This window comes from Macaca nemestrina, chromosome 1 (assembly GCF_043159975.1).
Source record: "Macaca nemestrina isolate mMacNem1 chromosome 1, mMacNem.hap1, whole genome shotgun sequence".
Classification (NCBI taxonomy): domain Eukaryota; kingdom Metazoa; phylum Chordata; class Mammalia; order Primates; family Cercopithecidae; genus Macaca; species Macaca nemestrina.
The window spans coordinates 82,579,790-82,594,115 of NC_092125.1; the positions used below are offsets into that span (position 1 = coordinate 82,579,790).

At 44.2% G+C, this 14,326-nt stretch overlaps 3 protein-coding genes across 5 annotated transcripts in view; 2 read left to right on the plus strand and 1 right to left on the minus strand.

Annotated features, from left to right (window-relative positions):
• Positions 1–422, minus strand: part of LOC105478359 (WD repeat domain 26) — a 48,523-nt gene extending 48,101 nt beyond the window's left edge. For all 3 annotated transcript variants that reach the window (XM_011735567.2, XM_011735559.2, XM_011735547.2), the window contains exon 1: positions 1–422. In XM_011735567.2, coding sequence (XP_011733869.1) covers positions 1–422 — 422 coding nt within the window.
• LOC139359078 (uncharacterized) overlaps positions 421–14,326 on the plus strand; it is a 27,624-nt gene continuing 13,718 nt past the window's right edge. Inside the window, exons 1-2 of the mRNA XM_071081157.1 lie at positions 421–729; positions 1,109–1,185. Coding sequence (XP_070937258.1) covers positions 421–729; positions 1,109–1,185 — 386 coding nt within the window. The remainder of the gene's footprint in view (positions 730–1,108; positions 1,186–14,326) is intronic.
• LOC105478329 (cornichon family AMPA receptor auxiliary protein 3) overlaps positions 1,216–14,326 on the plus strand; it is a 333,823-nt gene continuing 320,712 nt past the window's right edge. Inside the window, exon 1 of the mRNA XM_024791880.2 lies at positions 1,216–1,508. Coding sequence (XP_024647648.1) covers positions 1,416–1,508 — 93 coding nt within the window. The 5' untranslated portion in view covers positions 1,216–1,415. The remainder of the gene's footprint in view (positions 1,509–14,326) is intronic.

Here is a 14,326-nt window from a genome sequence, read left to right on the forward strand (position 1 = left end):
TTGAGCCCTAAGCCATTCAAGTGCTGTCCTATTAGCCTAATGACATCCTCATCTGACTGGGAGAGCCGCTTCTTCTTCTTGAGGCTGCTGCCCAGTTCTGGGGTGGCCAAGGAAGAGGAGGCGGCGGTGGTGGCGGAGGCAGCTGCGACGGTGGCTGAGGATGCGGCGGCCGCCCCGCCGGGAACCCCGTTATTGACATTCAGGCTGTTGCTATTGTTGCTGGCGGCGGAGGGGGCGGAAGGCAGGAGCCCATTGGCGTGGGCCAGGTCCCCCGCGGACGACGACGACGAGGGGGACGACTCCCCGTTCTGAGCCGACAGGCAGGCGAGTTCCGGGGTCTGTCCCTGGCCCCCGCCGCCCCCTCCTCCTCCGCCGCCGCCGCCGCCACCTCCTCCTCCTCCTCCTGCCCCGTTGGCCTGCATGATGCTGCCGCTGACCAGGCTGTGGCCGCTACTTCGGTGGGAGACAGCAGCGGCGGCGGGAGGGGCAGCAGCCGGGGGGAGTCCCACCACTACCACCACGGAGGAGGAGGAGGAGGAGGACGACGACGACGAGGACGACGAGGACGGAGGGGAGAGGCCTGCTCTGCCTGCCGAAGCCCCGGGCTCTCCTGCTCCCTCCGCCGCCGAGGCTCGGGGTTTCTTCCGCGGGGGCGGGGAGGCTCCGCCGGTGTCCGAGTCGGAGGAGGAGGAAGCGGAGGCCAGAGTTTCCTCGCCGAGAGAGGCCGTGGTGGGAAGCCGGTGGGGCGAGGCGGGGGAGGGGAGGCGGGGGCCGGGGAGAGGGTCGGGGTAAGGGGGGCCGGGGAGGCGGGGAGGGGGTCAGGGTAGGAGGGTGGGGGTGAGAGGAGGGGGAGGAGGAGGAGGAGGAGGGGGAGAAGGAGGATCCGGGCCCTTTCCCCCCCCCCTCCCGGAGGCAGCTCGGGGTGCGCGGCCCGGGGGTCGCGCCTGGGGGCGCCGCGGGGCGGCTGCGGGGGCGCGGGGCCCGCCGCTGGACTGAGCCCCGGCAGTGGCTGCGGCGGCGGCGGCGGCGGGCGGCAGCGGAGGCAGCTGCCGCCTCTGTCCTCGGGTCCGCTGCGCTCTGCTCCCTGGTGTGTTGATTCTTCCCCCAGCTGCTGCCTAATGGAGTCCAGGCGCTCGCGTCACAGGAAATGCCTATACTGCCCTCCTCACTCACTTCCGGTGGCAGGTATGGAACCTATAGGGGGCCTGTCACCCAGCACGTGCGCCGGGGCTGTCCCGGGGGTCAGGGGAGGGAGGCCAGCAGGCCGGCGGGGTCCGCCCCGACCCCGACCGCGACCCCGACTCCGATCCGATCCTATCCCCAGCCCCTCTCCGACCTTTCCCCTTGCGCCCTGGCTCGGCTGACTCGGCGAGCAGTAAGTTCGTAACTGCTCTCCGAAGCCGGGCGTGCATGGGATGGCAGAGTTGGCGTGCGTGCGTGAGTCCACCAGTGTGGCCTGGGCATGTAAGGTGCGCGGAGGGACTGGACCTTCTCATCAGGTGCTGAAGGTGAGGGTGGAGCAGGAGGCGAGGTTCGGTAGCAAGAACTTCCAGGCACAGGGCTGTAGTAGGCCCCTCTCTTAATGGTAACCAGGACCGAAATCGGGTTTCACAACCTACTTGTTTTAGGGTGGAAAAACTTGAATTTCCACAGCCAAGTGCCACACAGTTGCTGTACCCGGGGCCATCCCGGGAGCTGTGAGATAATGAGCCGGTGAGACTCTGCTCCACCCTGGGAAGGTGAGCTATTCTAGAGGAGCATATCTGATGGGGACAAGAAGTCTCAAAAAGGCTGTGTGGTGTGTAGAGAAGGGGAGGGACTCTACTGTTGAGGCTTCAGTATTTTAGCACTTGCCCAGCACCTCCTTCTCTCTTCCAGCTGCCTCTTGAGTCACTGCCCGGTTTAGGGAGCAGTAACATAAACCAAACAGTTGCCTCCAAAATACGCATTCTGAGGAGGATTCAGTCACCGATTCAGATCCAAGCTTGAAATTTTTACGTGGCATGTGAGCCTTCCGTGTCATCATGACTTACTAATTTATGTGAATGTAGAAATGCAACGACAAAGACTGGGCTGAATCTTAATCATTGGCAAATGGTGTGCATTATCCCCAAACAATTATGTGGTCGATAGCATATATACTCGATATGTACAAAGATTTTCTCAGAAATTAAAAGTCTTTCTCTGAAGTAGTTTTCCTGTGGGGAGGGGGAAAAAACACCATAGGTTCTAATGAATACATCATACATCGCTGATATTTATTATACTAATAACTGAAAGTAAATTTGAGGCCTTTGGAGACAGTCGTTTTTAAATTTGGGAATACAAAAAAAGATGATGCTGATGAGAAATTAGTAAAGAATCCTGAGGTTTATGGATCCTCAGACAGGAAGAAGTAAGAGGAAGGTCAATGCAGGATCTTACAGGGATTTGGTTTTGTAGTTCTTATTGCTTAAATTTGCTTCCAGGTGGCAGCTGTAATTGCAAGGTGACTCACATACAGTGTTTATATTCACCTGAGGCCGACCTGAGTTCTAGTTGAGGTTCTTAGAGCTCTGTCACTGTATCCAGCAGAGCCTGAATTACTAGATAGTTAACACCCTCAGAAAGCCCTGTTTGTATATTAACTTTAGACAACCTTATTATTAAAAGTGTTGCTATTGTTTAGGCAAAATTTAATTTTTGCAAAATGGTTTATAATAATTTATTAGGCAACATTGAAGACTTGCTTCTGAATAAAGTCTGTAGGTTTTATAAAGGAAATCAGTCACTTAGTGGCAGCTACAGACAAAGCTCACACTTTTAAAAAATTAACAAAAGTAAAATGATGAAAAGTAAATTGGATTCCATTGCTATCTAAACTCTATATTCCAGTTTTTCTGCTTTTTAAGTAACCAACACTGCTTGTGGTAGAATTCTGAATTTATGAAGTCCCTTACAGAACATTTTTCTCTGTACTAAAACACAGCTTGAGAGTCTGTTATCTGAACTCTGGGTCTTTAGGTCTTTCTAGAGCCAAGTTTCAGGTCTATGTACAGATGAACAATTCTGAAATACACTCTACACACTGAGGAACCTTCAGTAACACCACATTACCTACAGAATAAAATCCAAATTGTGTCTTGCTCACCACAGGTTGGTTTCAGTCTTTCTTTTCAGCTTCATCTCTTATTTCTCCGCTTCAGGGACCCCATCTACTGTCCCCCAAATGTACTGACTCATTTCTTTTTCAGAGTCTTTGACTACACTCTCCCATCTTTTCTTCACCTGTCTGATTCCAGTCAATCTTTCAAGACTCAGCTCATTTCAAACCTCCTCAGAGGATCCTTTCCTGACTTCCACTCTCCTAGCCGTCATTGTGAGTGTCATTTATTAGGCTCCTCAATCGCGAAGGCTACTTGTGATGTAACTTGCTAAGACCCCTTCTTCAGGTCATCAGAGAGAAGCCTTTCTAGACTTCTGTCCCCCTGATTTACCTTCCCCTTTTCACCCTCCTCCTAAAAAAAGACTAAGATGGGTTTAGGAACAAAGGTCCAAGTTATCTTTTAGAAAAAAGAAATCAAGTGTATATTTTGATACTTGATTCATTTGTATTTGTTTCTGTACTGTTTTTAACAGGTCTCTATTTGACCCATATTGTGCTAGGTTCCAAATAAGAGGTAACTCCTTGTCCTTGAAATGGCAAACAAGCCTTTTTCACTTGTCTCACCTTTTTTCAGGGATGCTGTAGAATCAAGTATAGAGTAGGTAGTCGAACTAATTGACCTATAGGCCTTTCCAACTGTAAGAGGTCTGTGAACTGTATGAGACTCCCAACTAATGTACAAATTCCTTGAGGGCACAATCTGTATATTGTTCATATAATCCAGTTTTTTCAGCTCTTGGGTTGTGACCCATTTGTAAGTCATGAAACCCATTTAGTGGGCCATAATTTGTATTTTAAAAAATAATGTGGCAAAGTATAAAAGCATAGAAGATATCCAAGTGAATCACTCAAAAGAGGGGTGATTATTATTTTGTGAAATTTTTATTTGAATGACAGACACATGTCTATGCTTCACAAAGTAAAATATATTTCTTCTGTAGGCCATTGTCAAAAAAGTTTGAAAAACATTCATATAAGCCAGTCCAGACTAGACTAGAAGGCAACTCAAGAAATAGGTGTTGGATATATAAATGACAAATGACTAGTACTGCCCACGGTAGCTTTTTTTTTTTTGAGACAGTGTCTCGCTCTGTCGCCCAGGCTGGAGTATGGTGGCACAATCTCAGCTCACTGCAAGCTCCGCCTCCTGGGTTCACGCCATTCTCCTGCCTCAGCCTCCCAAGTAACTGGGACTACAGGCGCCCGCCACAACACCTGGCTAATTTTTTGTATTTTTCATAGAGACAGGGTTTCACCATGTTAGCCAGGATGGTCTCGATCTCCTGACCTCGTGATCTCCCCGCCTTGGCCTCCTAAAATGCTGGAATTACAGGCGTGAGCCACCGCGCAGGCCTTTTTTTTTTTTTTTAAATACAGATGCAGTCTCATTATGTTGCCCAGGCTGTTCTCAAACTCTTGAACTCAAGTGATCCTCCAGCCTTGGCCTCCCAAAGTGTTAGGATTACAGGTATGAGCCACCACTCCTGACCACAAGACAACATCTTAACTGTAAAAATTAAACTCTACCATATTTTAAAAAGCTGAGATAGTATAAATGTTTATAATAAAACATAAAACCAACATTTCTCACAAGTCTTTGTGACTAGTAGAGACTGTAGTTGTTCTGTCCAGATGTAAGTTTGGTATATCAACTTGGTGCTTAGCAACATCGATATTTAATTTTTAAAATTTTTGTTAGGAAGAGGTAGTTTTCAGACCTCAGGTGTCTTTGGGAAGGAATATTTTTATATTTATATCTCCAGCTTCATTCCTAGCTTTTCTTTGGGATGCTAAAATTGTCCAGCTGGACTTGGGCCTGGTTGGGATTGGGAGAATCCTGGAGAGCATGGTTCTTGGGTCTGAACAGTTGGTCAGCCGATTGACTCCAGGCAAATCATTTAACTTTTGCAGCCCCTCAGGCATGTCATGTTTAAGTGGGGATAATGACATTGGCCTACCTGCCTGCTAGAGTTAATGTGTGGGTCATGAGATAACGAATATAACAAATATTTGGAAAAGTACTGTGTTGAAATATTTTAAAATAAAATTTAAATCCCTCTTCATTTAGAAAGGATTTGAGGCAGCTAAATGCAGAGGTATAAGATGGTTTTTTGGTTATGATTGTTTCTGAGCTGTGACTCTGTAGTCACTTTCTACTCAGCCCTGCATTCCTCTGTAGCTCTAGGCAGACGACTCTGAACATGGCTTCATATTGGCCTTCCATGAGTGGGTGAAGGGCATCTGGCAGTTTTACCTGCTATTCTATGCATGTTTCTCCAGTGCTTGCTTATTTTCCCCTTCTGCAAACATTCCGTTCATGCCATGGCCATTCAGTACAGTCCTGTAAGCAAGGGTAGGGGTGGCACACCAGGTGCATTTAAGCGCAAAGACAGGACGACTGCTTTGCCACAGGCGCCTTTACAACCAGCAGTTGTACACAGTTAGACATATTCACCTTCCTCTCAGTGGAAAACAGTCCTCTTCTCAGTAGCCGTCTCACGTTTTTGAGACCCATTTGGTATAAATAACAATGTCGCGGGAAATTTCCTGAAGGAACTGAAATGAACCATATAAATGAGATCGTTCTTTTCCTACCACACAGCTGGGATAGACTGCTTAGTTTGTACTTGCAGCTCTGATTTTGCAGTATGGGTTGTATTTAAAAAAACAAAACAAAAACATTTAACTCTCAGCTATGGGTACAAAGATAGTCACTAAAGCATTATTATTTAATTTTATTTATTTATTTATTTTTGAGATGGAATCTGGCTCTGTAGCCAGGCTGGAGTGCAGTGGTGCAATCTCGGCTCACTGCAAACTCAACCTCCCAGGTTCAAGTGATTCTCCTACCTCAGCCTCTCCAGTAGCTGGGACTACAGGTGCAGGCTACCATGCCCAGGTAATTTTGGTTTTTGTTTTTTTTGTTTTGTTTTTTGAGATGGAGTCTCGCTCTGTCGCCTAGGCTGGAGTGCAGTGGCGTGATCTTGGCTCACTGCAAGCTCCGCCTCCTGGGTTCACAACATTCTCCTGCCTCAGCCTCCAGAATAGCTGGGACTACAGGCACCTGCCACCACACCCGGCTGATATTTTGTATTTTTTTTTGTTCTGTTTTGTTTTTTTTGAGACGGAGTCTTGCTCTGTCGCCAGTCTGGAGTGCAGTGGCGCGATCTGGGCTCACTGCAAGCTCTGCCTACCGGGTTTCACCCCATTCTCCTGCCTCAGCCTCTGGAGTAGCTGTGACTACAGGTACCCGCCACCATGCCTGGCTAATTTTTTGTATTTTTTAGTAGAGTCGGGGTTTCACTGCGTTAGCCAGGATGGTTTCTATCTCCTGACCTTGTGATCGGCGCGCCTCGGCCTCCCAAAGTGCTGGGATTACAGGCATGAGCCCCCGTACCCGGCCTGATTTTTTGTGTTTTTAGTAGAGATGGGGTTTCGCTGTGTTAACCAGGATGGTCTCGATCTCCTGACCTTGTGATCTGCCCGCCTCAGCCTCCCAAAGTGATGGGATTACAGGCGTGAACCACCACGCCTGGCCAATTTTGGTACTTTTAGTAGAGATGGGGTTTCACCATGTTGACCAGGATGGTCTTGATCTTTTGACCTCATGATCCGCCTGCCTCGACCTCCCAAAGTGCTGGGATTACAGGCATGAACCACCACGCCTGGTTGCATTATTATTATTACTTTTTTATTTTGAGTTAGGGTCTTACTCTGTTGTCCAGGCTGGAGTACAGTGGTGCAGTCATGGCTCACTGCAGCCTCAACCTCCAAAGTTCAAGTGATCTTTCCACCCCAGCCTCTTGAGTAGCTGGAACTACAGGTGCACACCACCACACCTGACTACTTTTTTTTTTTTTTTGTAGAGGCAGGGTCACCCTATGATGCCAAGGCTGATCTTGAACTCCTGGGCTCAAGCAGTCCTCCTGCCTTTGCCTCCCAAAGTGCTGGGATTACAGACATGAGCAATTGCTTCTGGCCTGAAGCATTAAGAGCAAAAAGAAAGTGCTAATCACCATGTGCTGACATGGATATAGTACCAAGATATGTTATTAAGTGAATAATGCATGTTACAAAACAGTGTGCCTAATATGATGCATTTTGGTAGATACATTTATGTATATATGCACATTTTTTCTCTGGTGGGAAAGAAAAGCATAAACAGGGTTTCTCTTTGATGGATGGAGTGGGATAGGAAGGGGAGAAGTTCTTATTTTTCCATTTAATACTACTCCTTAGTGTTTGAATTTTACAGCTGTATACAGTATTAAGTATTTCTAAAAAGTGCCAAGGGGTTATTTGTGTTGTGAGATCGTATATAACTTGTCTTTCTTTTTATATTGATGTTATGCTTCTAAAGCACTCGTTTTTAAAAGAACACTCAAAAAACATCAAAATGTTCATAATAAAAACATGCCAGATAAACATGCCATAATAAAAACATGCCAGATAAGGCAATGTTATTAAGTATATTTGACAGTTAAGTCTTTGTTTTTCTAAAATCTCCTTCTCATTACCCATACCTCTTATATTCTCAGACTGCCATCTCTGCACACACCCACCCCATCTCTCATTTGGTTAAGTTCATCTGGGGAATAAAGGGCAAAAAGACATTCCTATTTATTAACTTTGAAAAGCAGATAAATAATTAATAGCCCCAGGAGTCCCTGCATAGACTCTAACAGCAGGCCCTTTGGGCAGTCTTCCTTCTTCTCAGTTTCAAATGTGTTGTTCATCCCTCTGGCATTATGATAATCACAATAATCAATGGTAAAACACAATTATGACTGTTAACAACAAATTCTAATTATCATAAGAAAATGTTTCTGAATATGTGTATGCATCCCCTGTAGAGGTAATGGATCAATAACTAGGCATTTAAAACTGAAAAATTTTAAAGACTGTAGTAGATTATTCATAAAGTTTAAAAAATTGTTGGAGGGATGTTGAGGCTTCTTCAGTTAATTATTTTTTAAAATTATGCTCTTTACTAAATAATACTAAACGTATAGGCAAACATGAAATATTATAATAGCCTAAATTTTAAAAAATTTATTGAATGAAAGACCATGAATGTCAGTCATTACCAACAAAATGCAAAACAATAACTCAGCTTTTTGTGGCTAGTGGAGGGGTGCTTGGCCAACTGAGGACTAACAGAGTTTGGGAGATTTGTTGATTCCCTTAATTGTTTTTTTTTTTTTTGAGACAGGGTCTTCCTTCATCGCTTAGGCAGGAGTGCGGTGGCACGATCATGGCTCACTGCACTCACCTTGAGGTGGGCTCAAGCAGTCCTCCCACCTCAGCCTCCCGAATAGCTGGGACCACAGTCACACACTACCACACCTGGCTAACTTTTTGTAGAGATGAGGTCTCCCCGTGTTGCCCAGGTTGGTCTTGAACTCCTGGGCTCAAATAATTCTCCTGCCTTGGCCTCCCAGAGTGCTGGGATTATAGGCAAGAGCCTGGCCTCTCTTACTGGGGTTTGAATCATCACACATAAGAGTAGCCTTTCTCTATAAATTCCTGAAAAATAAGGATGTACATTTTCTGCTACACCTCCGACCCCTTATTTCAGAATGTCTTTTTCTCTGTCCCCAGATTATTGACAAATACTGTGGCATAGAAGTAGATGTTTTTAAGGTTTAGCCAAAGTGTCAACAACGCTGTTCTTTTTCATTTTGTTTCCTAGTGTCCACTTGTTCCATTCTTAGCCTTTTTTTTTTTTCCCTGCAATGGCGTATGTCCACAGCAGGGCTTCTGTGATAATGAAATAATAGAGCTAACACTGGGAAGACAGGGTTGTAAGTGCTTTACATATATTGTACTCTTTTAATCTTCCCATCAACCTTATTAAGGCTGTATTTTCATTAGCTGCATTTTACAGGTGAGAAACTGAAGCACAGAAAACTTGAGGTCATACAGCTGATGTGTGGCTCCAGAGTCGTGTTCTCAGCCGCTTCATTACATGACTTTTCGGAGACGGCTTGTGTTAGTCCGAAAAGTAGCCACTGTTTAAATTCCTTATGGGTTAAAAGAAAAAATGGAGCAAATCGTATACATTCATTTTTGAACTTTTCCCTTTTTGGGTATATGAAACCTCGGCTCCTCACCTTTGAAGCCTGTCTCATTTCATTAACCTAGTTAGTAGTAGGTAAGTATGCCCGTTAGGGACACTAAAAGATTTTCTTTCCTCCAGAAGCTATCACAGGGGGTACCTGGATGCTTTGTGCCAAAGGTATAGTTCATTTCTCCAAGAAATCCTTGTTGAAACAGATATTATGTCCAGTAGGGATAGCACACTAAGCTAGGTGTTAACTTGGAGATTTATCAGTTTAGGACACTTCACCTTGAAATGGCAAAGGAAGGTGAGAAGGAGGAAATGAATTTTCTTTCCCTGTGAATTGAGAAGTCTCCCAAATCTGGAGGGCTTCCTGGGAGACACAATAAATCAGAAGGCCCTAGCCAGGTTTATATTTACAAGTACTTGCATCTATCTAATGAGGGTTTCTAAACTGTGTAGGCCTGTAGTAGTCTAGATCCCTGCAATAAGAGCCAGACTTGATTTATACAGGAATTCATACTTGATTACTCCATTAGCAGCTCCAGCTAGGTCAGCTGGCAAAGGAAGCCACAGATACCTAACTGAGATGAGGCTTGATAGCATAAGCTTAATATTCGAGGGACAAGACAGGAAAGGTCAGCTCAGGGAGAATATAGGAGCTTCTTTTAAGAGTCTGTTTTAGACAAATCAGCCAGACTACTTAGAGCCCTTACCTTGGCATATACCCCAAAGAATATAGGTAAATGATTGCTCTGCCCTATCTAGGTTCATCTAGGTTCTTTATATATATATATAATATAAAATATATATGTTATATGTAATATATAATATATAATATATAAATAAACATGTTATATATAATATATATAAGTAAACATATATATAATATATAATATATATAATGTGTAATTTATATAATATATAATATATAAATAAATATATGTATAAAAATATATATATATTTATATATTTAGGCAGCTTCTCTGAGAGTAGACACACTGTCGCCTGTGCTGGTCAGTGTGCAGATGTGATTTGGGATGTCCTCTGTTTCAGAGACTGCTTGATAGTGAGGGGATAGCCAAGATGATTTCTTGAGGTCCCTGTAGCCTAGGGATTCAGTGTTTATGGAATCTGCCTTGCTATTACATAATGTTATTTGATTAGCCCAGGTATGGGCAGAAGAGAAGAGTAATAAATAGGCAAACAGATAAAACCTTGGATTTGTTCTAGATTTTTAAAAAGTTTTATTATGCAGTATTTTAAACATACATAAAGGTAAAGAGATGATGTAGCAACTCTCATGTCCCCACCACCGTCCAGCTATGATAGCTATCAACTCATCTATGCTTGTGTTATCTGTCCTCTCTCCTGATTATTTTGAAGTAAATCCAGGATATTATTTATTTGTAATATATTTACTTATATTTCAGTATGTAGCTCTAAAAGATAAAACCTCCTTTTGAAAATATTGCCTTAATACCATCATCACACCTAAAAAATTAGTATTGTCATCAGATATGCAGTTAATCTCAAATTTTTCTGACTGTCTCACCATTTCTTTTAACAGTTGGCTTGTATGAAGCCGGATCTAAAAAAGGCCCACGTGTGGCATTTGGTTTATTTTATTTTATTTTTTTTTATTTTTGAGACAGAGTCTCGCCCTGTTGCCTAGGCTGGAGTGCAGTGGCACAATCTCGGCTCTCTGCAACCTCTGCCTCTGGGTTCAAGTGATTTTCCTGCCTCAGTCTCGCGAGCAGCTGGGACTATAGGTGCATGCCACCACACCCAGCTAATTTTTGTATTTTCAGTAGAGGCGGGGTTTCACCATATTGGCCAGGCTGGTCTCAAACTCCTGATCATGTGATCCACCCTTCTTCGCCTTCCAAAGTGCTGAGATTACAGGCATTAGCCACCGCGCCCAGCTGTTTTTGTTTGTTTGTTTGTTTGTTGTTGTTGTTGTTGTTTTTTGAGACAGAGTCTTTCTCTGTCACCCAGGTTGGAGTGCAGTGGTGCAATCTCGGCTCACTGCAACCTTCGACTCGCAGGTTCAAGCGATTCTCCTGCCTCAGCCTTTTGAATGGATGGGATTACAGGTGTGCATCACCATGCCCGGCTAATTGTTGTATTTTTAGTATAGATGAGGTTTCACCATGTTGGTCAGGCTGGTCTCAAACTCCTGACCTTGTGATCTGCCTGTCTCGGCCTCCCAAAGTGCTGGGATTACAGGTGTAAGCCACCATGCCCGGCCCCAGTTTTTTTTTAGTAAACATCTTTATTAAAGTATAATATGTAGAGAGGAGTATATACATCCTTAATTGTACAACTCGGTTTTTTCTAGTGAACATACCTGTGAAACCATCACCCAGGTCATGAAATAGAACATTACCAGGACCCCAATAGTATCTTATTGTAGTTTTAATTTGCATTTCTCTGATGACTAATGGTGTGTGTATATTAATACAAAAGTGTATATATATGTAGGTCTACATGTAGGTCTACATATATGTAGACCTACATATATGTAGGTCTATATACATTTTTTTGCTATTTGGATGTTTTCTTTTGTGAAGTGCTTTTTCAAATCTTTTGCTTGTTCCTCCTCTTTTAAGATTGTGTTGCCTTTTGGCCGGGCGTGGTGGCTCACACCTATAATCTCAGCACTTGGAGAGGCCAAGGTGGGTGTGTCACCTGAGGTCAGGAGTTCAAAATCAGCCTGGCCAACATGGTGAAACCCTATCTCTACTAAAAATATGAAAATTAGCTGGGCATGGTGGCACATGCCTGTAATCCCAGCTACTTGGGAGTCTGAGGCAGGAGAGTCCCTTGAAACTGGGAGGCAGAGGTTGCAGTGAGCTGAGATCATGCCACTGCTTTCCAGCCTGGACGACAGAGTCTAGATGTTGTGAGTCCTTTGTTGGTTGTATGTATTGCAAATTTGTTTTCCCTTTGTGTGGTTTGCTTTTGCTTTCTTTTTTTTTTTTTTTTTTTTTTTTTTTTTTTTTTTTTTTTTGAGACGGAGTCTCGCTCTGTCACCCAGGCTGGAGTGCAGTGGCCGGATCTCAGCTCACTGCAAGCTCCGCCTCCCGGGTTCACGCCATTCTCCTGCCTCAGCCTCCCGCGTAGCTGGGACTACAGGCGCCCGCCACCTCACCCGGCGAAGTTTTTGTATTTTTAGTAGAGACGGGGTTTCACTGTGTTACCCAGGATGGTCTCGATCTCCTGACCTTGTGATCCGCCCGTCTCGGCCTCCCAAAGTGCTGGGATTACAGGCTTGAGCCACCGCGCCCGGCCTGCTTTTGCTTTCTTAATGTTGTCTTGATGAACAGTAATTCTTAATGAAATCCAGTTCATCAGTTGTTCTCTTTATGGTTTGTGCTTTTTGTGTTTTACTTTAGAAGTCATTTCTTGTCTGCAAGGGCATAAAGATATTCTCCTGTGTTACATCCTCTAGAAGTTTCAATGTTTTGCCTTTCATGTTTATGTCTACAACCATTCTGGAATTTAGTTTTCTGACTGGTGTGAGGTAGGGGCCACAGTTCATTGTTTTTCCATGTGAATGTCCACTTGACCCACACCACAGGGTAAAGAAAATCCTTTCCCCTCTGTCTTGCAGTGGTGTTGTTGTAAATTAGAGCACTGTACATGTGTGGGTGTGTTTCTAAACTCTGCTCAATTGCTGTATTCACATATCTTTATGTTTTAACTGGCAGAAGTTTGTGCTAATACCATACTGACTTACTTGCTGCTGTAATCTTATAATAAGTTTGCCATTTGGTAGTATAATTATTTCAACTTTTTTTTTTTTTGTCAGTATCGTCTTGGCTATTCTTGGCCCTTTGCACTTCATGTAAAGTATAGACATCAATTTCCACAAAAAATTTTGTGAAATTTTGATTGGAACTGCATTAAATCTTTGGGTCAATTTGGGGAGACTAGACATCTTTATAACATCAAATCTTTGTGTCTAGGAATATGGCATGTTTCTCTACTTATATAGTTCTTTAAGTCTTTAATTTTTCTTAGTAATGTTTCATGGTTTTCTGTGTAGAAGTCTTGTACATCTTTTGTTAGATTTATTCCTGGTTATTGGATGTTTTTTGATGCTAACGTAAATGGTATGTTTAAAATTTCATTTTTCCTTTTCCTGTCCTAATGTTAAGACTGTCAACAGGGACTTCATCATCAAAGATGAACGCCCACATCAGTAGTATTCTTTAGTCTTGAGTTAAGGAGCTTCATTTAAGAGTCTACTGTTAAAAGACTCAAATTAAGTCTAAATTCCACTTAGAAATAATTTAACGATACAGCTGCTGTTTCTTTTTTTTTTTTTTTTTTTTTTGAGATGGAGTCTCGCTCTGTCACCCAGGCTGGAGTGCAGTGGCCAGATCTCAGCTCACTGCAAGCTCCGCCTCCCGGGTTTATGCCATTCTCCTGCCTCAGCCTCCCAAGTAGCTGGGACTACAGGCGCCTGCCACCTCGCCCGGCTAGTTTTTGTATTTTTTTTTTTTTAGTAGAGACGGGGTTTCACCGTATTAGCCAGGATGGTCTCGATCTCCTGACCTCGTGATCCGCCCGTCTTGGCCTCCCAAAGTGCTGGGATTACAGGCTTGAGCCACCGCGCCCGGCCGTGTTTCATTGTTTTTAAAGGATCAGATTTAAATTCCCCCTTTGGAAGCACTGGGAAGAGGGGGACTCAAAGAAGTCTATCTAGATGAGGAAAGAAAGAGTCTTCTGGGCAGAACTCATCCTAAGGGAGCTGGAGCCAGACTGGACCCAGCTGAGCCTGTAACAAAGCCCTGAGGGAGAGAGGGTAGATGGTGTTGGTCATTCATTTGCCTTCTACCCTGGGTGCCCATGGACTCATAGCTCATCTCAGTCCTTTGCAAGTAAAAATGTAAAGAACTTTTAGGAACTGTATTAGGGTTATCCCTAGAGACAGAACCAATAGGATAGATCTAGATCTATAGATATATGAGAGGGGGTTTATTAGGGAATTGGCTCACTGGATTCTGGAGGCTGAGAAGTCCCTCAATAGGGCATCTGCAAGTGGGAGCCCCTGGGATGCTGGTAGTGTGGCTCAGTCCAAGTCTGAAAGCCCTAGAACTAGGGAAGCTGAT